The sequence below is a fragment of the Halichondria panicea genome, chromosome 17 (assembly GCF_963675165.1).
Source record: "Halichondria panicea chromosome 17, odHalPani1.1, whole genome shotgun sequence".
NCBI classification, from domain to species: Eukaryota; Metazoa; Porifera; class Demospongiae; order Suberitida; family Halichondriidae; genus Halichondria; species Halichondria panicea.
The window spans coordinates 5,198,588-5,226,216 of record NC_087393.1 but is presented as its reverse complement, the minus strand read 5'-3'; the positions used below and the strand labels follow the sequence as shown (position 1 = coordinate 5,226,216).

Below are 27,629 nucleotides of genomic sequence, written 5' to 3'. Positions count from 1 at the left end.
TAGCTAGGGATCAACACTTGCTGTCTGTATTGTATCCTAGGAGCACCCCCTCCTCCACCAGGGTCCGAGAATGGTGGTAGATTGGACACTCCACATTGCTGGGCTGTAGTATTAACTATAGCTTGCTCTACTGTATAATTATAGTGTAATAACATACCTTTAGTAGATGTTCCTAAGATGAACAATATAGTAATTTGTGTTAGAAATGTTTTCATGGTTTTCCAGCGTATCTTTAACAGTAGCATATGCAGCTATAGGTTAATTATAGCTATAGTAGCTATGTCGTTGACTATTTCCATAAATGCTCCACTTACAATGAACCATTGTCTAGTATGATTATAGATAGTGCAGTATAGTCATTATACTTTATGCTGTCACAAAATAGATCACATGCACAAAACAAAACAGATCACAAAACAGATCACATGCACACTACGAACAGCTATAGACAGTTTGATTGCTGGGATCCATTTCCTCTACTTTACTAGTCTTGTACTTTTCTGAGTGTTCTTTTACATCACCACTTCGTACTCGGATTCCTCCTTCAATTCGTATACGCATTGTTAGAGTGGAGGGAGATTTGGTCGTTCGGAGGGTTAGAGTTGTTGACATCGTACGCATTTTTGGAGTGGAGGGAAATTTGGTCGTTCGGAGGGTTAGAGTTGTTGACATCGTACGCATTATTAGAGTGGAGAGAGATTTGGTTGTTCGGAGGGTTAGAGTTGTTGACACCGTATGCATTATTGGAGCACAGAGGTATAGTTCCATTTGTGTGAGCATCTTGATCAGAGAACAATGGATTTGCTGCCTGTATATTCCCGTCATCTGTAGTGGGTGTGTCCCCACCATCTGCAGTGAGTGTGTCTCCGTCATCTGCAGTGGGTGTGTCTCCGTCATCTGTAGTCGGCGTGTCCCCTGGTAGAGAGCTGCTAATTTCATTCAGTGTGGCTACGAATTCTCCATGCTCTTCTTGTCGTTTTTTATTCCTCTCTCTTATGATAACGAAAACAAGTGCTGCATTGATTGCCAGAAGGAGTACTGCAGCCAGGCTTGGAATGAGGACAGCTGCTAGAGAATAGCTGCCTTCTATATTATCTGAGGTTGTTGTACCAGATGAACATAATATGCAGTCTGTGTAAGGATAGGTTATATTGTTAATCATACTAGTGACATTGTGTGTGCACCATGGACTTACCCACTGTCACTAGTAGCATAGGAGCTCCTTCATCATCCTCGTCCTGCACTGTCAGCTTTAGTATTAAAAGTGTTTCCCTCTTGAGGTGGCCCATAGTACACCTTAATTCTGGCTACTACTGCTAACATCTAGCTGCACTCCTCGATCATTTGAAACCTAATGAATGGTTGTATAGCATACACTAGTATAGTCTACTATCGATAACTGTTACTGGACATTTTCTCCCACTAATGTGTGGACGCCATTCCATTACCGCCCGGTCTCCATACTTGAAAGGTGGCAGTGTATACCATTACGTCATTACCTCCCCCCGGCTCTATGTACGCCCCCCACTGTGTCACTACTCCAGAGCAGGTGAACCGGTAGCTAAGGATCAACACCTAATGTCTGCAATGAACCATTGTCTAGTATGATTATAGATACTCAGGTTGGTTAAGGCCGTTTCATAAATATGGGCCATAAATGAGGGTGCATTGCAATCCATTCGTTGTCATTGTGTAATGGTTTCAATATGCACCCTTTGTATTCGGGATTTATATTATATACGTAAAATGGATCAGGATGATAACATCGTTGCCATGGTTACTGCCTTGTTGCGTACGTTAACTTGCTATTATTTAAACCAAAGAACGCTGCCTCCAATAATCACTTTCATGGTACAATCTTAGTATCAAAAGAAAGCTCTTACTACAGTGCAATAGAAACCAAGTGGATATTTAGGGCTGCTATCACGTATTTTGTACAGTAGGCATACAAATCATAAATTTTCCCATTTTTTTGTATTTTTTTCAATAAATTTGCTGTAATCAGAGCTAGAATGAGTTCATACCAAATATCCACCTTGTTTCTAGTAGATCTGACTAAGAGCTTTCTTTTGATACCAATATAGCTTTCTAAAACTTGGTATTGGAGGCAGCGTATTCAAAACTATTGTTAAGGTAAGTCATATTTGATCACAGTTAACGCACATACCAAGATAGTAACCATGGTAATAATGTTATCAGATGAAAGGTATTCATGTTTACAATACATTTTGAAAAATAATGTGTAATTAACGAGAATTTTTACAAAAAATGGTAGTTTTTTGTAGTACACGTTTTCTTCAATTTCAAGAAAAAAACAGCCTTAACCTCTGAGTAGTCATTATACATTATGCATGTCACAAAACAGATCACATGCACACAACGAACAGCTTTATTACTGGAATCCATTTCCTCTACTTTACTAGTCTTGTACTTTTCTAAGTATTCTTTTACATCACCACTTCGTACTCGGCTTCCTCCTTCAATTCGTACGCATTGTTAGAGTGGAGGGAGATTTGGTCGTTCAGAGGGTTAGAGTAGTTGACATCGTACGCATCGTTAGAGTGGAGGGAGATTTGGTCGTTCGGAGGGTTAGAGTAGTTGACATCGTACGCATCGTTAGAGTGGAGGGAGATTTGGTCGTTCGGAGGGTTAGAGTGGTTGACATCATACGTATTATTGGAGCACAGAGGTATAGTTCCATTTGTGTGAGCATCTTGATCAGAGAATAATGGATTTGCCGCCTGTATATTCCCGTCATCTGTAGTGGGTGTGTCCCCGTAATCTGTAGTGGGCGTATCCCCAGGTAAAGAGCCGTTAATTTCATTCGGTGTGGGTACGAATTCTCCATGCTCTTCTTGTCGTCTTTTCTTCCTCTTTCTTACGATAACAAGGACAAGTGCTGCAATGATTGCCAAAAGGAGTACTAGTAGTAGGCTTGGTACAAGAGCACTGGCCAGTTGATTGCTCTCTGTGTTGCCTGCATGTGTATACCAAATATGAGGCGCCACTAAATATGAGGCATGTGTGTGTGTGCTTTGTATAGACTATTAATAAGGTTTGTGTAGATGCATTAGCTTGTATTACCTGAGGCTGTAGTAGCACCAGGTGAACATGATATGCAGTCTGTGTATAGGGATAGTTAGCATATATATACTAGTGATATTGTGTATGCATGCATGGACTTACTCACTGTCACCAGTAGAATAGGAGCTCTTCTATCCTCTACCTCCACACCGTCAGCTCTAGTATCAAAAGTGTTTCCCTCTTGAGGTGGCCCGTAGTACACCTCCAGGTTACTACTGCTAACATCTAGCTGCACTCCTCGATCATCTGATTCCCTTGTACTGTCCAAATAATACCCGACGACATCGCCAGGTTGAAACTCAATGAATGGTTGTAGAGCATTCACTAGTAGTCTACTATCGATAACTGTTATTGGGCTCGTGTAGGCATTTTCTCCCACCATTGTGTAGACACCATTTCCATTACCGTCCGGTCTCCACACTTGAAAAGTGGGGATGTAGACCGTTCTGTCCCTATCTCCCCCCGGCTCTACGTACGCCCCCCACTGTGTCACCACTCCAGAGCAGGTGAACTGGTAGCTAGGGATCAACACTTGCTGTCTGTATTGTATCCTAGGAGCACCCCCTCCTCCACCAGGGTCCGAGAATGGTGGTAGATTGGACACTCCACATTGCTGGGCTGTAGTATTAACTATAGCTTACTCTACTGTATAATTATAGTGTAATAACATACCTTTAGTAGATGTTCCTAAGATGAACAATAATATAGTAATTTGTGTTAGAAATGTTTTCATGGTTTTCCAGCGTATCTTTAACAGCAGCATATGCAGTTATAGGTTAATTATAGCTATAGTAGCTATGTCGTTGATTTTCCATAAAATGGCCCATTTACAATGAACCATTGTCTAGTATGATTATAGATAGTGCAGTGCAGTCATTATACTTTATGCATGTCACAAAACAGATCACATGCACACAACGAACAGCTATGGACAGTTTGATTGCTGGGATCCATTTCCTCTACTTTACTAGTCTTGTACTTTTCTAAGTGTTCTTTTACATCACCACTTCGTACTCGGCTTCCTCCTTCAATCCGTACGCATCGTTAGAGTGGAGAGAGATTTGGTCGTTCGTAGGGTTAGAGTTGTTGACATCGTACGCATTGTTAGAGTGGAGAGAGATTTGGTCGTTCGGAGGGTTAGAGTTGTTGACATCGTACGCATTATTGGAGCACAGAGGTATAGTTCCATTTGTGTGAGCATCTTGATCAGAGAACAATGGATTTGCTGCCTGTATATTCCCATCATCTGTAGTGGGTGTGTCCCCACCATCTGCAGTGGGTGTGTCTCTGTAATTTGTAGTCGGCGTGTCCCCTGGTAGAGAGCTGCTAATTTCATTCAGTGTAGCTACGAATTCTCCATGCTCTTCTTGTCGTCTTTTTTTCCTCTCTCTTATGATAACGAAAACAAGTGCTGCAATGATTGCCAGAAGGAGTTGGAATGAGGACAGCTGCTAGAGAATAGTTGCCTTCTATACTATCTGAGGTTGTTGTACCAGATGAACATGGTATGCAGCCTGTGTAAGGATAGGTTATAATTATTGTTAATTATACCAGTGACATTGTGTGTGCACCATGCATAGACTTACTTACCCACTGTCACTAGTAGAATAGGAGCTCCTCCATCCTCTACCTCCACACCGTCAGCTCTAGTATTAAAAGTGTTTCCCTCTTGAGGTGGCCTATAGTACACCTCCAGGTTACTACTGCTAAAATTTAGCTGCACTCCTCGATTATCTGATTCCTTTGCACTGTCCAAGTAATACCCGACCACATCGCTAGGTTGAAACTCAATGAATGGTTGTGTAGCATTCACTTGTAGTTTACTATCAACCACTAGTGTTATTGGGCTTGTGTAGACATTTTCTCCCACCATTGTGTAGACGCCATTTCCATTACTGTCTGGTCTCCATACTTGAAAGGTGGGGATGTAGACCGTTCTGTCCCCACCTCCCCCCGGCTCTACGTACGCCCCCCACTGTGTCACCACCCCAGAGCAGGTGAACTGGTAGCTAGGGATCAACACTTGCTGTCTGTATTGTATCCTAGGAGCACTCCCTCCTCCACCAGGGTCCGAGAATGGTGGTAGATTGGACACTCCACATTGCTGGGCTGTAGTATTAACTATAGCTTGCTCTACTGTATAATTATAGTGTAATAACATACCTTTAGTAGATGTTCCTAAGATGAACAATATAGTTATTTGTGTTAGAAATGTTTTCATGGTTTTCCAGCGTATCTTTAACAGCAGCATATGCAGCTATAGGTTAATTATAGCTATATAGCAGCTATGTCGTTGACTTTCCATAAATGGCCCATTTACAATGAACCATTGTCTAGTATGATTATAGATAGTGCAATGTAGTCATTATACTTTATGCATGTCGCAAAACAGATCATATGCACACAACAAAACAGATCACATGCACACAACGAACAGTATAGACAGTTTGATTGCTGGGATCCATTTCCTCTACTTTACTAGTCGTACTTTTCTAAGTATTCTTTTACATCACCACTTCGTACTCGGCTTCCTCCTTCAATTCGTACGCATTGTTAGAGTGGAGGGAGATTTGGTCGTTTGGAGGGTTAGAGTTGTTGACATCGTACGCATTGTTAGAGTGGAGGGAGATTTGGTCGTTCAGAGGGTTAGAGTTGTTGACATCGTACGCATCGTTAGAGTGGAGGGAGATTTGGTCGTTCGGAGGGTTAGAGTTGTTGACATCGTACGCATTGTTAGAGCACAGAGGTATAGTTCCATTTGTGTGAGCATCTTGATCAGAGAACAATGAATTTGCTGCCTGTATATTCCCGTCATCTGTAGTGGGTGTGTCCCCACCATCTGCAGTGGGTGTGTCTCCGTCATCTGTAGTCGGCGTGTCCCCTGGTAGAGAGCTGCTAATTTCATTCAGTGTGGCTACGGATTCTCCATGCTCTTCTTGTCGTTTTTTCTTCCTCTCTCTTACGATAATATGGACAACAACAAGTGCTGCAATGATTGCCAGAAGTAGTGCTGCAGCCAGACTTGAAATGAGGACAGCTGCTAGAGGATTGTTGCTTTCTATAGTGTGTGCATGTGTGTGTGTGTGTGGGTGGGTAGGTGTGTGTGGGGGGGGGGACATACGTATATGGTGCATATTATCCCCACACTGTAAAAACAAAAATGGTGAAGCTCACCACTCAAATTGATGAAATTCACCGGGGTGTTTTTACTGTGCAGCTGTTTGTATTACCTGAGGCTGTGGTAGCACCAGGTGAACATGGTCTGCTGTCTGTGTATAATAATTTATTGTTAATCATATTTATTAGTGACTGGTGTGTATCACTTACCACCAACTCCCACAAATAGAATAGGAGCTCCTCTATCCTCTACCTCCACACCTTCAGCTCTAATATCAAAAGTGCCTCTCTCTTGAGGTGGCCCGTAGTACACCTCCAGGTTACTATTGCTAACATCTAGCTGCACTCCCATATTATTTGATTCCCTTGTACTGTCCAAATAATACCCGACCACATCGCCAGGTTGAAACTCAATGAATGATTGTATAGCATTCAGGTAGACATTTTCTCCCACCATTGTGTAGACACCATTGCCATTACCGTCCGGTCTCCATACTTGAAAAGTGGCGTTGTAGATCATTGGTGAGTCATTACTATCCCCAGGCTCTACGTACGCCCCCCACTGTGTCACTACACCACAGCAGGTGAAGTTGTAACTAGGGATCAACACCTGATGTCTGTATTGTATCCTAGGAATGTTGTTGCCAGGGTCCCTGTACGATGGTAGATTATTCACTCCACATTGCTGGGCTGCATGTACAAGATTGAAACTATAAATAAGCTGCAATCAGTTTAATGTTCATACCTTGTACTTGTAAAGGCCTTCCCAAAGCCACTGAAATAGTTAGCGCAAGGAAAATTCTCATCATCACTTCATTCGAGTAATAAACTGGTGAAGCACAACTGTTACTATACACATTTACTGGTGTATAATGCAATACTGATGCAATCTGCATGAGAAAAGGATGTGTACAAATGCATTCTGAGAAAAAGGATGTGTACAATGCAATACGACAGTGTGCACTTTCAGTGTTATAGTTAGAGCATGGTGGTGTACAATGCAATACTATACAATCTGAGAAAAGGGACCACTTAGTTTAAATGTTCCATTATAGTGTACACTTTCAGTAGAGTAATGATTGTGCATGGTGTACAATGCAATGCTATAGTATCGGGGTATTCACTTCGGTATTGTTAGTATACACTAAAGTTTAGAGTCTCTAATTGTTCCATAGTTTGGGTCTCCAGTAAAGGGGAACAAACTATCATAGAGTGCCATGTCTCCACCGAACCTCTCCTCTAATCGTCTGAAGTCAGCTGGCTGTAACTTCGAGTAGTACTTCTGTACATACGAATTCGTAGGCTTCCTGTGTTTCCCTCTGTCCCAGAATAGCGCTGAGTCTATGTCCAGCTGTTCCAATATAGCGTCGGCATCGCTCCTCATTGTACCAAAGTTACCAACAAAGTCGTACTCAACTGCACACGGTTGACACAGCTCTACCATGGGCTTGTAATGCTCGTTCATTTCCACAGGGTCCGAGTCGTACAGAAAATGAAGAAACTCTGAAAACGTGGGGTATACATCTTCTTTCTCTTTGGCCATTTTCACGTTGAAATTCATTCTGTATGAGTTGAGTATTGAGTAGCGTACTTCGTCCCATATGCTCTGTTCGTCCGTGTCGGTTATCAGGGGGTGCTCTATCTTGTTCCTGTACGCTGATAGCACCCTCTCAGGGGGGTAGCGAATGAACATGAATTTGAAGTAGTTTCTGCATGTAAAAATTATTAATGTTTAGCTCATTAGCTTATGAAAATTACAATAGAACCTTTACCCACTCTGTTTATTATACGTACCTTAGTCTATACTCCCTCTCTTTGGGGTTGTAACTCTCGAGTGAATTGACTTGTCGAAACACTTCGATGCTAGGCCGGCTCTTTTGGGTGTGGTCGACAATCCCCGATAGAATGAGAAACACTCTCTTCCAGTTTGAACACCCCACCTAGTAGGCACAATACAATAATTATGATTTAATCATGCATGCTCATGACTTCGTGCCTTTGGAACGTAGCAAAAGAGTAATTTTCTGTGGTCGTCCACTAGAATGTGATGATAGAGATCTTTCACACGAGCCTCTGAGTAAACATTGCTAGGCATGTTGTGAGTGGCACAGAAATTTTTAAGCCTCTTTTTCTGATCCTGTATATATAATGAGAACACAATGCTATGTTTGTAATGCATGGTTGCACAAGAGCTGTACTTTACCTGAGCAACGATTGGTATAGTATGGTTTTGGGTGGATAGTGACTCTGTATATTGGGGAAGTATGTTTGATAGGTATAGTGTTAATTTATGCTCTTAATTCATTTTAACTCACCTATTGTGGTGTAATCCACAAGCTGTGAGGTAGGTCCATACTTAGACCATGAGTTTGAGTGATGTTTGTGCTCTCTTTGCTGCTGACAAGGGAACACCCACATACCAATGTAGGGGAACCATAGGAAGGAGAGAGCAAATACTAGCCAGAGCACATTAGCTAGTATGCCTCCTCTGGGTGAGCTAACTAAACAGAGCCTGGCTATTCTTAAAGCCATCTCAAAGCCTCACTGGCACTATAGCCCAACAAGTGTTAATGCATAGTGACTGTGTTCATTACTGAGTATGTGCAGTAGGAAGGTTTCATTACACAAACAGTTGGACATGATCAGCACATCAATTTAATAACCTCAATGTCGTAAGTACGTAAGTACTGCAGTACATGTTCTCCAGCTAATACTTCATCTATTCTGAAGCTACTTGATAGATGGTGTAATGGCATGTCACTGCTCTGCAAACTGTCTCCATTCTTCCCTATAATAGGTCCTTCTTTAGTGACCCACTCCAATATCTCAGAGAAAGTCTTGGACAGTGTTGAGAGGCCCTCCTGGAATAGCTTAGGATGATGTTTGTGAGCTGGTAGATACGGTACGTAGGACAGATCTCTGTGGAGGAGCTCTTGAATGCATCTACATGATTGACAAAAAGATTTAGTAGCAATAATTAGAACGTGTTGGTTAGGCCTATACCTATGGTAGTTGTTGTAGTGGGTTTTTTGATCAAATATATCATCCAGTTCTTCAAACAGCTTGCAGTGTTTAATGGTTATGTCCTGTGTAATGTATAATAAATTATTGGTATGTACATGTACTAACCATGACAATTGAACTGTGTGCATGTGCAATGTATAATTATGTGTGGGTTGTCGTACACACTAAGGATGTACGTTGTTACATTGTATATACCTTCCAGTTGATTCCAGTGATGTTGGTTTGACCTACTATTGCTCTCACTACTGTCACAAGAGTCTTGAGTGTTCTGAAGTCCCTCAGAGTCTTAAGATGAGAGGATACTTCTATCACCCTCTCAATCAATGCAACCTATGATTATAGTTATTATGCGTATAATAATTATGTACATTTCTATTGTTGTTGTGACAAACCTTTTTCTTTTTGCTATGAGAATTGGAGCATAGGTTCATGATGGGCTCTGTCAGTTTCTCTCCGTACCTAATCTCAAACCAGAGTATGTTACAGCACGTCCATTGGTGACTGGACCGGAGTAGATAGCACATTAGATCTGCCTCGGGGATACATAGAAACTGCTGGTAGCTCTCTGATGCCAACCTAACACATTGATTAAGATTATAGTAGATAGTTCGCTCTATTATTGATTTACCTAATTGCCAATTCCTTGACAGAAACCTTCTTATCAAAGAATCCTTTTGCGACGGATTGTGGGAGAATATGTGATGGGAGTAGTTGGTGTGTATGCTGCCATATGGTTACACACAGTCTGTTGGCACTCTGATAGAGTTGCTTGTCTGCCCATAATTGCTCTGATCCAATCTTGTGCAGCCATTCTGTGAGCCACGTCCCACCCAATGCAACCAGTACCTCCCTACCACATGCCACCTCTGCCCACAATTCTAGTGCCTATACACACAATCAGGCATCCATCAAAACTGTTACAAGTTCTTACTTTTATTATTGTGGCTTGAATAGGGACAACAACGTGCTGCTTCCAGTCAAAGAGAAGTGAGGTTTGCTTGGGCCATGCTGGCTTCACCTTCTCTATGCAGACACTACCAGAGATGACTTGTAGCAGAAGGAGTGTGGAGACGTGTACTGTGTCGCTCATAAAGAACATTTGAGAGGGAACAGCAGCTATCTCTCTTAGTTTGTGAAGAAGTAATTCTGCATTTTAAAAACAAATTATTATTAAACAGCCAACCAGTTAATAACTAACTTGTTCCCAGGTGCCTATTGAGAACCAGTAGTCCGCATCTCAAGGACTTTTCAGGTGCTTTGTCTTTAATCACTTTAGGAACTACTCCAGAATTAGTCAGCTGCAACTGCAATATAATCCAGAGGGCACTGTTGCATGGTGCTGTGTTGAACTGGGTCAGTAAGGGGTGCTTGGTGCGATCGTCATGCTGTATGGAATAAATGGTTTCTTCCATAGAGCCCTAAAGGAACTTACACGGCGGTGTTGATAGCATTCAAAAAGGGCTACATCATTCCAGAACTGGGGGTGTTTCTGCATCATGCATGATGTGAAATTAAAGCATTCCGCATTCATTCACCAATAAATTTAACGGTTTGCTCACATAGGTATAGAGAGCGTGGTGGGAGAGGTAGGCAGTTTTCCAGGAGGTCTGATGAGCGATAGTCTCAAGTACTTTGAACTTGTGCTCAGTGCTGCAATTTAAAAGTACAAAATTTGTTATTAGTCTAAACATCAATTGTTACGTACATTCTTTTTGTTTTCAGTGAATTCTTTGTCCACTTTTTCCAATGAAGTCCTTTGCTTACAAGATAGCTCCATTTTCGACACACCAAAGAGCAGTTGCATATGTCTACAGCAGAAAAAATATTTGATGCGGCATTAAAAATTGTGCATAAATTTGTGCATACCATTGATTGTGAGTCTGGTGTCTAATATCTTGAGCAGGATGTCATTTGGTAGGACATGGGCTGTGCATTCCATTGTGAGCAATCAACTCTCAATGAATTTTATTTTGCATATTAGAGTTTCTATAGGAACACCTTTGAATAGTACATGCTGTATTTCCCTCAGGAGCTGTGTTGCATTTCCTTATTGGGCATGCGCAGTGGGGAAGGTTAACGCCCCTTTTCTGCAGTCAACAAGCAGACCCTCCCCCCTCTAAGCTTATCCACCTAGTCATGGCTGCCAGGAGAATAGGTGGTTTAGTACTGCTAGTGGCAGTGAGCACTCTGTTAGTGTGGAGAGTACAAGGCCAAACAAGTAAGTTGGTCTAGTTAGTAGCTACATGATAACTAAGCTAGGCCACACAATTTAAGCTATAATAATTATTATATAGCCCATAGCTTTAATTATAGTAGGCTACTTCACAAGCTATCTGTGCTATATACACAACATTCCGTGTAGGTTGCACTAGTACTTTGTCCTGTGGGCCTGGGAGCAATGCTCAGTGTGTTAACAGTACTTGTTCATGTGAGCCTGACTTTGTAAGTCCAACTGGAGCAAACACAGACTGCATCAGCTTAACAGGTGAACCAGCATTGCTGTGAATATTTCAATCACTGTACCTATATAATATACTATTACAGTTCCTAATCTGAGCTGCACAATCTTTGATGCTTTGTGTGCTTATTGTGGAGCAAACTCTCAGGGACCGTGTTTGAGGTACGTAGGACTCTAGTAATGAGAAGCTATATTATATGCAATCTTGCTATTGCTGATTATCATTTCAGATGCATTGAGGGTCAGTTTTTGGACGGAGAAATGTGTATTAGTTTCTGCTCTACTGGTTTTCAACTATCAGCTATTCCTGGTACTTCAGGATTCATTACCAGGACATGTATGACAACAGGTGAGTACCCCAAGGCACAACGTGACAACACTGTATACCCCACACCACATACCCCTCTACACACACACAGGCACAGTTTCAGGTGATGACCCATTACCACAGTGGGCTATCATTGTTATTGCTGTGGTTGCTGTGGCAATACTCGCGGTGATCGTGGTGACCATACTGGGATTTGCTCTCTCTGTCCTCACAAGATCAAGGTAAGCCCCCCCCTCCATAAACTCACCTCACTACCTAACAATACAGCCACGGTCAGTTTGATATTGTTGACGAGACCCCTGCCCACGCATCAAGTGAGGGAAGCCAGGGAGGAACACTGCGAACCAAGAGATCCAACTCGTTCTCGTTTGAGAGAAAGGTAAGGGACAGTTGGAGCATTCGTTTGCCTTTTATTGACTCTCTCTTTCTCTTCAATTATCGCAGAACAATCTTCCAATGGTGCAACACAATCCAAACTTTTCAGGTAGGACTATTATTATACACTTCTTCATTGAAACTCAGTTGCTAGCATTTCAGCCATTCTAAGTTATTGCCCCCCCCCCCCCTTCCTACAGATGAGATTGATGGTGATGAGGAGACCGTTTTCTTCCACAAGCTGGACTACCTCCGCACACAGGCTGAGGTGTTCCTTAAGATGCTCAATGACATGAGGCGGAGACTCAAGGAGATCCCCGTCGACTCTGCAGCTGCTCATCAGTACAGGTGAGGGATGTATGTTAAATGGTGCTGAGGTACAAAATCAATTAATTTTTGTAAGTGCCATGTGATAGACCTCCTTAATTTGATGATGTTTTTGTTAGAGTCATATACAGTCGAATTGATACGTATATAAAAGTTATAACTTCAACAGTCTTAATACCATCGTATGCTTTAATGCTCTAGGAATGTGATGCAAGATGTAACGCGACTTCTCTACATCCTCAACAAGCGACGCTCGTTAGTTGCCATGCCTCCCGATGGCCTGCAGCTGTTGAACTGGTCGGAGCAGATCCTGGACAGATATCTCAGCTCACAGGTACCAGCAGCATAGTAGCACAGACAGTATAATTAGTATAATTATACATGTGTTTATATATACAGTGCCTCAGGCAGTAAATCAATTAGGCTTGTTAAGAGCATTCCAATGTTACTATTGCAAACTATTTCTGTACCTAGACAATAATTGTTTCCTAATTGTCATTAGTGTGTGTAATAATCCATGCCCCTCCCCTTGTAGGGAGTGACCCTCCAGAGAGGGAGTGGTGGCGGGACTAATCGACTGAGCGTGCTCGGACCACAGGACGAAACTAACTTCTGATCTCATATTTTATTACACAAGTTAATTGCTTATAATTATATGCTTTAGTCCACACGCTATATATATATAATTCCCACATTAAATGTTTCTCCGTTTTATGATAAAATTATTGTTGAGTTGATAGCCATTCTGTCGTAAAGAAATGTTAAAAAAATAGAAAATAGAATCACAGAATAGAGAGAGATAATAAATAATTTAAGATAGGTCCACTTTCTTGAATATTCTAGCTAAGGCTGTCCGTAACTCCCTCAGCTTGTTGAGTAGATCTTGTTCTGGTACTGTCACTTGCTTACTCGATAAGAGGCTGGTGATCAGACGATCTGCTGACTCATCAATTTTCTCCAAAGTGACGTAGCACTTTATGCACTGTCGCCTCTCCGGAACAGATAAATTTCGTGCCCGTCCTAGTGTATGGTATGGGGGGATTATTTAGTATATATTATAGGGCGTAGCATGATTGTGTTATATATAGGGGGTAAGTGTACAACGCAGTAACATGTATGGTTAGAGTTGAACTCACCAATTTTGTGTCTCAGTAAAAGTGTGGTGTGTGTTTCCGCCACACACAATACAGCCAGTGCAGCTGTCGTCAAGCGTCTGAGTACACAAAGGACAAGTATAAAAGTAATTATAGAGATAATAAATCAACTTACTTTGGGTGTTTCTCAACAGCAAATAGTTGTTGTATCCATGGCAATAGCGTAGCAGAGTGGGAGAGGGTCCAGGCATTGCTATAAAATTAAATGATATTGATCAGAAATGCACTAGCCCTCACCTCTTGGTAATGGTGGAAATTATATGGTGAGCCAGGGATGGGTCTTTAGACAGCAGCTCTTCTAGTTGGCCGGTATTGTCAGGAGTGTACAGCAGCTCCCTCACTAGCTGCATATTCTGATACAGAAAAACACAAACACATTACACACACTCCCAATAGTTAGCTTGTACAATAAATGTGGTTAGTGGGTGGGCAGGTTCACCTGAAGTCTTTCCTGAAGCATTTCTTTGACCTCCCAGTGCTCACTAGACACCAGCTCCACCAAAACCCTCTCCTGTAAGTATTAACACATTGAGACGTAAACACATGTACACACACAACACACAACATCTCAAATTTGACACGGGCCATACTTTCCAATTTTCAGAAAAGACCATGGGTAAAAAATTTTAGGATTTTGAAAGCTTACAAAAATACCTTTCAAATGGTATCATCAAAGTTCTTATTTAAGAGATAAAAGTATTCCCCAATTTAGCCGTACCATGGATTATAGCCCATGGTCCGAGGTCGAAAAATGACAAATTAGGGCCCGGACGAAATGTTGGATTGAAACACACCATTTTAAAGGAATTTTTCTAAGCTTTCAGAAAATCCAAAAATTTTTGACATTGGATCAACTGTGCTCAAGTTATGGCTGTTTAAAGATGTTCAACTACACCCCCACCCCTCCTCCGTTTAATCCAAATCTTTTAGCCGCCATAACTTGAATTTTGTGGATCCAAAGTCAAAAATTTTAAGATTTTCTGAAAGATTACAAAAATACCTTTCAAATGGTATCATCAAAAATCATATTTGAGAGATAAAGTATTCGCCAATTTAGCTGTACCATGGATTATATAGCCCATGGCCCGAGGCCGAAAAATGACAAATTAGGGCTTGAACGAAATGTTGGATTGAAACACACCATTTTAAAGGAATTTTTCTAAGCTTTCAGAAAATCCAAAAATTTTGGACATTGGATCAACTGTACTCAAGTTATGGCTGTTGAAAGATGTTCAACTACACCCCCACCCCCTCCGTTTAATCCAAATCTTTCAGCTGCCATAACTTGAATTCTGTGGATCCAAAGTCATTGATTTTAACGCACTATCTGAAAGGCCTGTCCTAAGCTTTCAGAAAATCAGAAAATCAACGTGATTGGACCAACGAAACTAAATTTATGGCCGTTCAAGGATGCTTCATTTAGCGCATTGTACGTAGAGCGGGGAAAACACGGCTAACCTGAGTCATACTGGGCGGTCCCGTCTCCAGTACAAACTCCTCCTTATCTGACCACCTCCCTCTAGACACCACACCCCCCTCACTGTGTATAAGCCCAGGGGGAGAATCACTGGTAGCAACATCGGAACCAGTAGTCGTAATATTATCGGCAATCAAGCTTTGATCTGCATAATTAGAGAAACATAATTTCCAATACACTACCATGAAGTACCATACGTACCTAGTCTCTCAGCAATAGTTGATAGCTCTGCAGATTCTGCAACAGTTTGGTCCTCAATGTGCTGGACGATATCTTCAGTAGATGGCAAGTCATCAATTGATGGAGGGCTGTCCTGTGTGTTGCCTTGAGGTACAGAGTGTGAGGGTTGGTCCCCCACACTCAATAATGAAGAGCCATCATCACCAGCATCTTCCTCTTCCTCGGTATCTACAGTGTCGTCTATAGCAGCAACTTTGGCCTCTTCCTCAGTGTGTATAGTGTCCTCCAAAGCAGCAGCTTCTTCCTCAGTGTGTACAGTGTCCTCCAAAGCAGCAGCTTCATCACAAACAATGTCTTCTATAACAGTTGTGTCTCTGACGTATTTCCCCCGCACTCTTTGCTGTGAGCTCCGAGTGTGTGTCAGTAGTCGACTTCTACTCTCCTCTCGCTGGCTAGTTGCTTCATTCTTCTCGTGAGTCGAAGTTCGCGATGACATCATTGAAGGCACGGCCGTAGATTTTGGCTGATAAATAAACTCTGGCTCCTCTTGCTCGGTTGCTATGGTAATGTCACTAGGGGTAACTTCTGATTGTTCCTGATTGTCGTCAATGGAAACCATCTCGTAGGATTGTATCTCCTCATCAGTTAGTGAGGCAGTGGTTAGTTCCAGAGGGCCAGAGAGTATCCGCAGTGTGTCCGACTCGTATACTATAGTGTGAGGGCTGTGTGGAGTGGGTGGTGTGTGTGGAGTGGGCGGTGAATCAGATGTGAAGTGATAACACAAACAACATGGATCCAATGACCTCTCTTCTTCTGTCGATGGTTCACACTTGTTAATCACAATGTTCACGTTGGATCCCACCAGCGCATTATGTTCCTTTGCTACAGATCTTTTGTCATTGTTGACTGGCTCCACATCTTTCTCGCTTTGTAAACTGCTCTGAGCACTCTGAAATGAATCCTCTAAGCTATCACTGGAATCGTCATCATCTTTTTCCAAAGAGTTTTCCAAATCACTAAAAGTCATCTTTTTGAACTCTGCCTGTGTTGGAACTTGCAGTGGATGTAACGAATGATTCGTATTGCTATCACATGACAGAAGTGTGATTGCCGCAATGTTGCCGGTAGATGTAACCTCAAGTATCAGCTGATCAAACAGAACGTATAGCGTAGTATCAGGGAATGGAAAATCAGTGTTTGTGGATGCTCCTAGTTTGACTGTTCCGATGTACCTAATCTGTTCAGGGTCAACAAAACATTTCACCGCAGTCCAATTTGTCACCGGAGTAACCAGAAGATTGTCACATGACTTGTAGTCGGTACAGACGCTCGTTTTGGTTAGAGACAGTTGAAAGAAACATCTAGAATAAACACAGAACTCCCGATGATCAGAGGTGTTAGTGTGGAGCACGATCTTGGTCGTAGTATTAGTGAGGGCATCCATTACCACGTCCAGCCCGAGGTGAATATAAGACAGTACTACAGTTAACGAATCACCCGCCAGCTCTCTATAAAACACTTCACTTGCAGAGCCTAACTTAGTCAGGACATCTTGCTGGCTATCACCAAAATACAAACAAGTTCTTTCTTCGCTACTTGAACTTGTGACGCACACACCGACAATGGCATTTGTAGAATTGTCCATAATGCAGTTAATCTTCGGAGTGGTTGGCGTGAACGATATTGTGCAACCGATTTTGATTTTCGTCAGAACAAGAATATGGTTTCTAATGTCAAACGTGAAGCAAGCGTCTTTATAAACCAGGGCAACGTTTTCGATACCATCTCCATGGCAACTGACGGGCTCTCCGCAAACTCGTTTTACATCGTCTGTTGATATTGGACACTTTAGGATCTCGTCCGTCTGCCCTTTAACCTCTAGAGAGGGGAGGTGGTCTGGTATATGGTACGTGATGGCTATTAAACATTGTGAGATTGGACTGAATTCGAGAGAATACAAGATCTTGTCGGCATCAAGTACGAGAATGAAAGTGGGGGTGGGCTGTGTGGGTGTGTGGAGGATCTTGCTGCGGTGTGTGGGGAGGTGTGTGGAAAGTGTGTGGACGACCGACACCAGTGGCTGTGATAGTGTGAACGGTGTGAGCGTGGGGGCGGTGTTTGTGAGGTTGAGACGAGCCTGTGTGTGTGTGTGTGTGTGTGTGTGTGTGTGTGTGTGTGGGGGGGTGTGCGTGTGCGTGTGTAGGGGTGTGTGTGTGTGTGTGTGTGTGTGTGTGTGTGTGCTCACCATTGTTTATCAAGCAGAGGGTAAGTTGATCAGAAGTTCTTTCCAGTAAACATTTATTAGTAGCTCCGCAGCCCCTCCCACTTCCACTGCAAAGGTCATGACCCGCACCCAGAGCTAGCTAGCTATTTATATCCAGCCGGCCACATGCAGCTAGCTAGCTAGCAGCCTTGCAGACAAGCAGAGTATAAACCAGGAAATCATTCCAGTGTCTACTGGAGCCTACCAGGTTTGTGAGCACAGTGTGTGTTTGTGTGTGTGTGTGAGCCTGAGATTGTAATTAGCATTCTGCATAATATAAACTATATAACTATGATGATATTGTGATGACAGTGATGATGGACGTATGTGTATAGCACAGTGCTTCCTGTTAATGTAATGGCGTGGTGTGTTCAGCCATGGGGACTAGAATCGTGATCTCATTGTATTCGTGTTCACTAATTCCTTGTATTAAATTGAAGGCACTCGAGCGTTTCAATGGGCAACCAATTTCATGCTCAATTTAACATCAGGCATCTGAATTTTGATGTTACTAGTCAGGACAATCTATATTCCTATGTAATGTATATTGTGCATTCATATTAACTTCCCCCTTATACCAAGGAACCAATGACTTCAGGTACATTGCATAGCTACTGATCCATGTCATTCATCTGCTAGTGTTGTCTCCACGTTCACACACACACACACACACACAGACACACAGACCTCATTTCTGATAGCTCAATGGACTCTCTCTCTTGAACTAGTAAGTGTGTGTGTTAACTGTTCTCTTTCAATGCTCTGTTGGTCATACAGCTGCATGTTAGCACATTAGTATCGTGTGTGTGTGTGCTTGTCCTATAGAACTGCTTGTACAGTATAATAATTATGCAGAAGATTTAACAACTGCACAGTGTGTGTGTACGTGTGTGTATGTGTGTTGTGCCAAGAGATCAGGTGAATTATGCTGGTTGTATACATTGTACGTGTAGGTACACACCAGTTTCTATCACTGTTAATTAATCCAAACCACGCCATTGTGAATTATCACTCCATCACAATCTCTCTCTCTCTCTCTTGTAGTATGGACAGCAAGGGGAAATCCAGGTGAGCCCCTGCAAACAGCCATGCCCACTATTTGAGGGGGTTCCCCTGGGGCTTCCCCCTGATGGGACACTCCCACGCATTGTTTGCATAATAATATTATTGGTCAGCTTTTATTTGTTTGTTGCCTTGCAGACACTTGGAAGAAGAGGGTGCTAAAGAAGGGAGGAGAAAAGACGACAAGAAGAAACCGTGGGAAAACTCAGCAACAAAACCTAAGGCAAAGGTACTGTACAGGTATACGTACATGTATATATTGATCTTAATTTAACCTGCATGTTTGATTGGCCATAACTTTTATTCAAATCAAGTGAGATTGTGATTTTCTGAAAGCTCTTAACGAGCTCAGTCAAAAGATTAAGTTCAGCTCAAAACTTTTGATTTGGCAAAATTTTGAAAGTTTTCCCCCACTTATAGCCCACGGTTTTTTGTCGAAATCAGCTCTAAAATTAATCTTTGATTTGAACCCACCATTGAAAGAGCTCACTTCAGGCTTTCAGGAAATCATAATTTCACTGAATTTGGACAATCCAAACAAACGTTACATGTATGGTCACTAGAAGATTTGTTGCTACTAGGGCTCATCCTCTCCCCTATAGCTAACCCTTTCGGATGAGATGGAAGAGACTGGCCACCAGAGCAACAGATATAATCAACGTGAGGTACCTCCAAGATTCCTCCTACAGAAGCAAGCCAAGATCTCTCAGAAATTTACAACTAAGAATTGCCAAGGTGAGGCTACTAGGAATTGTGTGGGGTTTCCACTGTTGGTGGTTTTGTCTCCATGGATTGCTGACTGGGAAATATCATAGCCAGGCTGGCTGATATTGGCAAATTTCTTGGTGTCTTGAGGACAGTACTATATACAACTGTAGCTTTGCTAACTAGCTTAGGGTTGTTTTGATGCACTCTTGGTTGTAGTATGATCCACTTCAAGGCTGTTAGACTGGACTGTGGAGGTGCAGGCTCCACACACTGGGGCTGTTAGCCCTGCCCTGCTTAGCATGGCTGGCCTCTATGGCTGGTGGGTGGGTGGGGCTCTTTCCCTCACATGGGTCTGACTTAATTTATTGTTTACCCTTAAATTGTGTGCTTCTCCAGGGAGTCGAACATATATGTACATGATATCAGATCCTTTATTGGACCAAGGTCAGCTGTAGGGGGCTGTTCTCTTGGCATGAATTTTATTTGTGTATGCAGTTTGAAATCATGCTAGACTGAGCGGTAGTGGTGAATCCCATTGCTAAACCCGTGAATGAAGTTTGTATCAATTGCTGACCTTAGCTGATCCATATAATTATTGCCTTGCATTTTTGCAAGCTTTGCAGCAGCTAATAATTATTGGCTTCCTTGAGTGCGCATTGGCACAATAATACTTAGAAGTTATTATTGTGGTCAAATGCTGCAGTGGATGTGACATCACTCTGCATACCGGTGGTCATACTGTACTGAAAACACAAACCATAAAAGCTTCCACAGCCTTGTACTTGAACATATAACGTCTGTAGCTAGCTAACCGATCTCTTGTGTTTAGCTTGCTGCTACTGACAATAGCTGCACTGCTCTTAGCTCACAGGGAACAAGCTAGCTAGTGTAAGAGAGCTAGAATACAAGTCTTATACTTTCAAGCAAGTCAATCTCACTATGTGACAGGATCTAAAGAGTTGCTCAAGACAGATTATTTGCAAGTAACCATCCAACCAACTACCTCACTTATTCTAGTACTACAGCACGGAAGTTTTTTACCCCATCACAACTATTCAACCACCAGGCTATTAGAATTGAAGTCGGCTCTAAGCTCAAGACTTGAAAATCCTAATCTCGTACGATTTTGCACACAAACCGAAACGTATGAGTCAAGTGAATCAATTTCTACATCTCATTTTTACTGACGTTCGATAAGTTTAAAATGGCGTGCCCTGTGCCTTGCTACAACTCCTATGTGTCAGGTATGGCTCCTAATTTAGTGCTATCTCTTGGCATAAGATGTTGTCCCTTTTGGTGTGTTGTGTTTGTAGCTCGATTGTTTTGTGTTAATTGTGCTTTGGTTGTTCCCCTAAAAAAGAGAGACTTGTTTAGAGTGGTACTAATGATATCGACGGTGACAGTGTAGAATCGATGATTGTTCACTGTCACTCCAGCTGACATTGCAAATAATGGAAGTGTGTATTTCCTTTCGTATATTGTTTCGTACTCTAATGGTAGCCACACACACGCACGTCAACAACTTAAGTATTTCCTACACACACACACACACACCCAATACTGTATTCCTACCAGCTGTTAAGCCCACACACATACATATTCCCCCCCCCCCAACCTTATATACCAACGTGTACAAGGTGATTCTTGTTTAGATAGCTCTCTAATATAACAGGACTTTATTTTGCTTTCAATGTTTGAGAAGACAAACCCACATAATATACATAATGGATGCCTAACTCTCTAACCTGTTGGAGGCATGACACTTTATATATTAGATGGCTTTTATTTGTGATATCATCTGATACTCTTGGATATTGTGTGTGTATGCTTGTATATTAGTCAGTAAATTGTCAGGAGCATTCTGTTCATTCCTGAGTAACTGTGTGTGTGTTTAAAGTGGTAGAGTGGTTGTAGTATCGCGGTACTTTGATAATTATGTGTGTTTATATTAGAGGGAAGGGGTAAGCCCCTCTCGTTAAGTCTGTCAATAGCGGGTCTTTTATGTAATCCAATGAAAACCTTGTGTACATAATGGCCCTCTGAATAGGCCCAACAGTGGTTGTATTATCGTGGTGCAGGCTGTGTATACAATGATGAGAGCATTGGGATCATTTTACATTCACCTATTATGTGAACATCTGGTTAAATCTGATATGACAGTGATATATTGTATGTTGCCTAGTGTATCTATGGTATAGAGATGGTCTTATCAGCACATACAAGTACAAACTTGGTCTTTGAGATATCTTCTTTATATTGCATGCCATAGTTTTGTTAAGCATTTTTTTTCTCTTGTTTTGTCTATGTACTAGACCCAGCATGACTTGTTTAGAAGCTAATGTCTGTTACAAAGCTCATTCCTATATCAGCTGGATGCCTAGCTATATACTATACTTGTTGACGAGATGTCATTGTCAACTTGTTCGTCTCGATGTATTTGTACGTGTGTAATTTAAAGCTACACAGAGTCTGGTTATTCAACAATAGGTGCTGTGTTGTACTGGTACAAGTGATAGCTATGTGATCGTGAATGGCTCCACCATGTTGTTATTAAATACTCCATATACATCTAGTTTGTACATATTCACTTTCATTGCTGTGGCCTTGGTAACAAAGTCTCCCAACAACTTGTAGCAATGGCAGCTATGTGTACGTGCATGTACATACCAGTTGTTGACCTTCGAACTTTTGAATTGTTTCCATTGTATGTATTGTGTGTGTTACATAAGCTATTGAAACTGATCGTTGTCAAGTGTTATGATGCTAATTTGTCGTGCGGTTCTCTCCCTATACAGCCGTAACCAAGAAGCCGTCTAAAGACAACCCGCGATGGCCGTCCGACACCCACGCCCACACACCCTCACAAGACCACGCCCACTCTATCTCCGCAGCCGGTCCCCGTAGCGATGGGGGGTGGTCCACAGGTCTTCCGGCAAAAGGCAGCGGATGGAGAAAATCCAATCCCGAGAGCTCTAACGAATGGGGGCAGTCCACTTGGGAAGATGGAGCAGGTGGGTGGGCGGAGGGAGAGGGGCGTGGCAACAAGACGGAGACTGATGGGTGGGGCCACAACGGACAATCTGAGGGGGGGTGGGCTAGCGACGATGGGAGCTCTCGCAGTCAAAGCCCTGGCGGCATTGTCATGGTTGTCAAACAAACCACACCCTCTAAAGAGAATTCTGGCCCATGGGAGTCAAGAACTACGGGAGCTAACTGGAAAATGCACACCTTGGATACAAAACCAGTTGACGAAAGCGAGAAAATACGTGAAAAAGTGTCTTGGAACAAGCAAGAAAGTTGTGAAACTGATTCCGCCACTCGTAAGGAGACTGTTACCGAGGGTCACAATGATACCAACGTGTCGTCTACTGCCTCAAAAATGCCATATTCTCGGGAGGATTCAAGTCCTACCAAGGCACAAACTAACATGTCTGGTACAAGCACGCCCACACAGGAACTGGCCGGAGTCTGGAGGTCAGGCCGAACAAGTGCTAATAGTGTGTCATCACGGTCTGCTAGTCCACGGAAGATGAATAGGTACAGTGTTGTGTGTGTGTGTGTGTGTGGGTGGGTGGGTGGGTGGGTGTGGGGGGCGGCTTATCTGAGTAATCTTGTGGTACATGTCCGTACATCACAGTATAGAATTAGGGGTATTTTTCTGTGGGAAGACACACTGTTATGTTAATAATTATTGTGTGAAATCTAATTAATTTGCTTGTAGTCCTGCGTGTACTGGATCTAGTATTTTCCCACATACGATCTAGACTTGAGTTTCATGCACACATTCTTACAGAGGGTATGAGCAGACCACCTCAACCAACTCCACCAACAGTCTGGGGCGTAGTAGTGCGGGTGCGGGACTAATCCTACCCCGCCCACGCAAGACCCTCGCCGAGCTAGAAGGTGGTCTAGAGTCGCTGCACAGTGCTCCGAGTGGGTGGGGCCAACTGCCCTCCCCCACTAGGACAGACGACACGGACAAGGGCACGGAATACTGGGGGATTCCCCCTGATGACATGGTCAGAATGACAGGCAGTGAGCAACCACCCATCATCAACGGTGAGCTATATTCGTGTGTACAGGTATAGTTGTGTGAGGACACTGCTGTCAGTAAAACTAGCCATAGGAAGCTTTAGTTTGCAAAATAGAAAACCTAGCTAACTTTGACTGCCCAAAACTCGAGTTAGGGTTACCCAATTCGGCCTCATTGCAGAAGCTGATTTCTTGTGTGTACACATAGGGTAGTGGTGCACACAGGGTAGTGGTGCACACAGGGTAGTGGTACACACAGAGGGTAGTGGTACACACAGAGGGTAGTGGTACACACAGTGTAGTGGTGCACACAGGGTAGTGGTGCACACAGGGTAGTGGTGCACACAGGGTAGTGGTACACACACAGGGTAGTGGTACACACAGAGGGTAGTGGTGCACACAGGTACACACAGAGGGTAGTGGTGCACACAGGGTAGTGGTGCACACAGGGTAGTGGTGCACACACAGGGTAGTGGTACACACAGGGTAGTGGTACACACACAGGGTAGTGGTACACACACAGGGTAGTGGTACACACACAGGGTAGTGGTACACACAGGGTAGTGGTACACACACAGGGTAGTGGTGCACACAGGGTAGTGTACACACAGGGTAGTGGTACACACAGGGTAGTGGTACACACAGGGAAGTGGTACACACAGGGAAGTGGTACACAGAGGGTAGTGGTACACAGGGTAGTGGTACACACAGGGTAGTGGTACACATAGGAACCTAGGGTGGTGTGATTATCATGACACGTGTATAGGTTGGAACGGTGGGTCTCACTCCCCCCATCCCAAGAGTGGAGAGTATCCAGCTGACTCAGCAAACTGGTCGTCCAATGAGAATGCAGGAAAAGCAGGATGGGCAGAGGAGAAGCTACCCCACCCTGAGCCATCCAACAGTAGTTGGAAAATGACTGTGAGTATGTGTGGGCGTGTCAAATTTGAGCTCCTTAATTCTAAGCTTTCAGAGAATCATAAATTAGACCATCAGAACTCTATTTAAAAAGCCGATTCTAGTACTCTAAAAAGGGTGTAGTCCACACTGTGTTTTTATGATGCACACAGCCGTCTGCTTCAGAGCTTCACCTCTCACACACCCACACACACACAGCCGTCTGCCTCAGAGCCTCACCTCTCCCACAGCCACAGCGGAGGACTGGACATGCCAACCACCACTCACACTGAACCCGGCGGCTACACCATCAAAACCAAGTGGAACTCGTTTGACGACACTAAAGAACCTGCGGCCTTCCAACCAGTGTACCCCAACGCTCAGTCCCAGATTATACAGAACAATATTATGGTCAAGGACCTCCTCTTGCGGTCCCAGGCCGTGGCCAAACTCCAAATGGGGCAGCCTTCCGGAAATATACAATCAATACAGAAGTGCCTCTCCCAGCAGCTTAATCAAGCTCAGATGGTCCGACAGAAGTTGATCTCCCAAGCCCCGCCCACTGGTATCAGTACCCTACCCCCTCAACATCCACTCAAAGTTCAACTGGGACGTACGAATGACATCATCTCACAGCTCAAGCAACAAGTGCTGAGTCAGCACAACTCCTCCATGTTTAATCCGAGGATGAAACAACAAAGCCACACTCACTTTTCCGAGGGAAACGGAGATCTAACGTACGGACTAAGGGACATGTCGATATCGCAACGTTCTCACGGTACTACTCAACAGCCAAGAAGCATGTCAAAACTGCAGAGGTTCATACCCAGTCAAGAAGATGGCACAGATAACATGTACGGAGGCAATCTACCACCGTCCTCCGGCTACAGTAGCACCTCCCCATTTTCCCCACCCTTCAGAAGCTCGTCCACGAACAGTATGATGTCACCGTCTCTCGGCCCGAAGCCAGTTCACCAAATTCAAGAGTTTAGGCCCGGTGTTCCGTGGCAACCACCAAGAAAGAACGACGGACTATCGAAACACACTGAACAGTACTACGGCTCCCCCGGACCTCAAAGGACAATGTCACAGTCTACAAGTTCGTATGGACAACAGCCACAAAGCCGTTTCGGGGGTCAACAACAACACAAGTTCTCGAGATCTCTGAGTACTGACACCAATTACTACGGGAACCAGGGCCACCCTTCTGTTCGAGGTGACCACCCTTGGAGCAACACAGCCGTGGACCCACGGCCACAGACCTACAACGCTGGTCGAGGTTGGAACGGTCCTCAGAGGCCCGGACGCATCAGTCTACCATCCACGCCAGTGAGTTCTCTGGAGCACGGAGGCTGGAGACAACAGCCGCCTCCCTCTACACTCTTGCCTAACCAGTATACGTCACGTCGAGGTAGCCGCACACCGATGGACACACACTCTGAGTGGATCCCCGAGACCCCCACCAGTGCTGATCCCGTGTGGGGGGTGGATGGAGGGGCATGGCCTAAGAGCGGAGGTGGACGTGGTGGGTGGAGCCAGCCTGAGACCCCCTCTAGTGATAGAGCGTGGCCAGAGGGTGTATTCTCAGAATGGCAGGCTGGTGGTAAGAAGATGGGAGGAGCAGCTCTGTCCCCCTGGCTGGTCATACGTACCAACAGTCCTCAGGTTAGTGATGTGTGTGTGTGTGTGTTAGTGTTAGTGTTAGTGTCTGGTTTAGGCTACTGATTGCTATCCTCCATACAATTCAAGTCCAAGCAAATAACACGCCTTTAAAATGTTTGTGGACTGAAAAGGAGTATTGTGTGTGGTTTAATAGGCCTATTTGATGTTTATTTCACACACCTCCACACAATGTATTTATTTATTTTCTCGGCATGAATACGTTTGTAAGTTATTGTACCCCCACACCACCCACCCACACACACCACCCACACACAGCTGAACATACAGAGCCTCAAGGACACATGCAAGGGATTTGGAGACATCAAATCGTTCATCGAGGGTCCAGAGTTTGTTTTAGTCGGCTATGGCTCTGTGGAAGAAACCCTCCAAGCCAAGAGCCACATTGATGGACTGTGGGGAGGCAAGACATCCACTGAAGTTGTAGCTGACGGCGAAATGGAGAAACTCTGGCAGCAAATCAACGAGCCCCCTAAGCCCCGCCCACCCTCCTCCCTCCTATCAGATGGAGCCCGTCCTGGTGTCTTCAAATGGGAGGACACGAAACAAGCCCCACCCCACTCGTATAGTCGTCAAGCGAGCACACCGGGAGGATCGTCTGTTTGGAGTGATGGTGGCTTCCTCTCTGGTATCTCTTCACCATGGAGCAGTGAGTTCTCAGGAACACTAGCCAGTCCCTCTACTGGTTATCAGAGCGATGACATTCCATCGGCAATGACCACACCCGATGACCGTTCCCAAGGCAACTCGGTCTTGTCCCCGTTTCTACCCAACGGTTTGTTGTAGCTCTGAGATGATTTATAATTTCAAGAGCTTCTTTGGGAGTGAAGGCTAATTGACTTTAATTGTCTTATTTTTTGTACGTCTTCAATCAGTTTATTCAGGTTCATTCTTATCAATCAGTCTACGAAGGATCGCTTTCAAATATTACGTAGTGTCATTTGTACCCCTTATTCTGTTCTATTTATAGCATCAGGTTACGTAGTTTCTTATTTATAGTATCATGACAAACGTGTGGCCACTATTTTGTATGTATCCGAACTATCCCCCTGTCACCATAGGAACCAGGACCCCAAACTGTTGTGATGAAGTTCACTAGGTACATTTAGTGTGTTGTTATAATTATAATTATATACTTCATGAAGCACAAAAATACCCTCTTCATTATATACATCATTTGTATACATGTGACCCACTTATCAAGCATTTGTGTGTGTGCTAGTTCAGAAATCTTCCACTTTTTTGACATCATGTTATGTTGTGTATGTATTGCTGGTATGTTATCGTTTGTATTAAATTCACCATTTCTGACATTTATTTCAATTGAACATGTTCATATTACACATAGTGCATGTGATGATGTAATGATGCTGCAATGACATCATATCGGGTCAATAAAACAATCGACATTCTATTCTAATTACAGGAGGTTAGTAATTATAAGGAAAAAACTTTTTCTTGTA

At 43.4% G+C, this 27,629-nt stretch overlaps 7 protein-coding genes across 13 annotated transcripts; 2 read left to right on the top strand and 5 right to left on the bottom strand.

Moving 5' to 3' along the window:
- Nucleotides 1-2,209: 2,209 nt before the first annotated feature.
- On the bottom strand, nt 2,210-3,921 carry LOC135351741 (uncharacterized). 2 transcript variants are annotated; one of them, XM_064550828.1, is made up of 4 exons: nt 3,757-3,921; nt 3,187-3,702; nt 3,085-3,123; nt 2,210-2,977 (listed from the first exon to the last, which is right to left on the bottom strand). In XM_064550828.1, exons 1-4 carry the CDS (start codon nt 3,845-3,847, stop codon nt 2,448-2,450), a joined length of 1,176 nt encoding a protein of 391 aa, XP_064406898.1. In that variant the 5' UTR covers nt 3,848-3,921; the 3' UTR covers nt 2,210-2,447. The 2 variants fall into 2 exon arrangements, with proteins under 2 accessions (XP_064406898.1, XP_064406899.1); XM_064550829.1 differs by lacking the exon at nt 3,085-3,123 and having other exon boundaries at nt 3,757-3,918.
- A 1,522-nt stretch (nt 3,922-5,443) lies between these two features.
- Nucleotides 5,444-7,097, bottom strand: LOC135351739 (uncharacterized). Of its 2 annotated transcripts, XM_064550825.1 has the most exons (4): nt 6,947-7,097; nt 6,412-6,891; nt 6,315-6,353; nt 5,444-6,142 (listed from the first exon to the last, which is right to left on the bottom strand). In XM_064550825.1, exons 1-4 carry the CDS (start codon nt 7,095-7,097, stop codon nt 5,589-5,591), a joined length of 1,224 nt encoding a protein of 407 aa, XP_064406895.1. In that variant the 3' UTR covers nt 5,444-5,588. The 2 variants fall into 2 exon arrangements, with proteins under 2 accessions (XP_064406895.1, XP_064406896.1); XM_064550826.1 differs by lacking the exon at nt 6,315-6,353.
- Nucleotides 7,098-7,229: 132 nt separating this feature from the next.
- LOC135351743 (carbohydrate sulfotransferase 14-like) lies at nt 7,230-8,815 on the bottom strand. The gene is made up of 5 exons (XM_064550831.1): nt 8,517-8,815; nt 8,405-8,448; nt 8,198-8,338; nt 7,996-8,141; nt 7,230-7,910 (listed from the first exon to the last, which is right to left on the bottom strand). Exons 1-5 carry the CDS (start codon nt 8,731-8,733, stop codon nt 7,346-7,348), a joined length of 1,113 nt encoding a protein of 370 aa, XP_064406901.1. The 5' UTR covers nt 8,734-8,815; the 3' UTR covers nt 7,230-7,345.
- A 28-nt stretch (nt 8,816-8,843) lies between these two features.
- On the bottom strand, nt 8,844-11,208 carry LOC135351430 (uncharacterized). The gene is made up of 11 exons (XM_064550415.1): nt 11,092-11,208; nt 10,931-11,033; nt 10,785-10,875; nt 10,658-10,714; nt 10,424-10,610; nt 10,157-10,371; nt 9,854-10,110; nt 9,618-9,801; nt 9,421-9,555; nt 9,205-9,287; nt 8,844-9,144 (listed from the first exon to the last, which is right to left on the bottom strand). The coding sequence occupies exons 1-11, from the start codon at nt 11,162-11,164 to the stop codon at nt 8,844-8,846; spliced, it is 1,686 nt and encodes a 561-aa protein (XP_064406485.1). The 5' UTR covers nt 11,165-11,208.
- A 76-nt stretch (nt 11,209-11,284) lies between these two features.
- Nucleotides 11,285-13,450, top strand: LOC135351746 (uncharacterized). Its single transcript, XM_064550833.1, has 10 exons — nt 11,285-11,443; nt 11,588-11,710; nt 11,770-11,845; nt 11,914-12,032; nt 12,103-12,232; nt 12,279-12,390; nt 12,456-12,495; nt 12,587-12,734; nt 12,915-13,047; nt 13,249-13,450. The coding sequence occupies exons 1-10, from the start codon at nt 11,362-11,364 to the stop codon at nt 13,327-13,329; spliced, it is 1,044 nt and encodes a 347-aa protein (XP_064406903.1). The 5' UTR covers nt 11,285-11,361; the 3' UTR covers nt 13,330-13,450.
- Nucleotides 13,423-17,875, bottom strand: LOC135351730 (uncharacterized). The gene is made up of 8 exons (XM_064550815.1): nt 17,770-17,875; nt 15,546-17,661; nt 15,326-15,489; nt 14,307-14,378; nt 14,105-14,220; nt 13,983-14,060; nt 13,850-13,926; nt 13,423-13,733 (listed from the first exon to the last, which is right to left on the bottom strand). The coding sequence occupies exons 1-8, from the start codon at nt 17,770-17,772 to the stop codon at nt 13,525-13,527; spliced, it is 2,835 nt and encodes a 944-aa protein (XP_064406885.1). The 5' UTR covers nt 17,773-17,875; the 3' UTR covers nt 13,423-13,524.
- LOC135351726 (uncharacterized) lies at nt 17,861-27,494 on the top strand. 5 transcript variants are annotated; one of them, XM_064550807.1, is made up of 10 exons: nt 17,861-17,995; nt 18,465-18,514; nt 18,832-18,855; nt 18,988-19,078; nt 19,452-19,584; nt 22,353-23,094; nt 23,351-23,616; nt 24,356-24,510; nt 24,706-26,151; nt 26,425-27,494. In XM_064550807.1, the coding sequence occupies exons 3-10, from the start codon at nt 18,833-18,835 to the stop codon at nt 26,950-26,952; spliced, it is 3,384 nt and encodes a 1,127-aa protein (XP_064406877.1). In that variant the 5' UTR covers nt 17,861-17,995; nt 18,465-18,514; nt 18,832; the 3' UTR covers nt 26,953-27,494. The 5 variants fall into 5 exon arrangements, with proteins under 5 accessions (XP_064406877.1, XP_064406879.1, XP_064406878.1 ...); XM_064550808.1 differs by having other exon boundaries at nt 17,884-17,995; nt 18,473-18,514; XM_064550809.1 differs by lacking the exon at nt 18,832-18,855.
- The last annotated feature ends 135 nt before the right edge of the window (nt 27,495-27,629 follow it).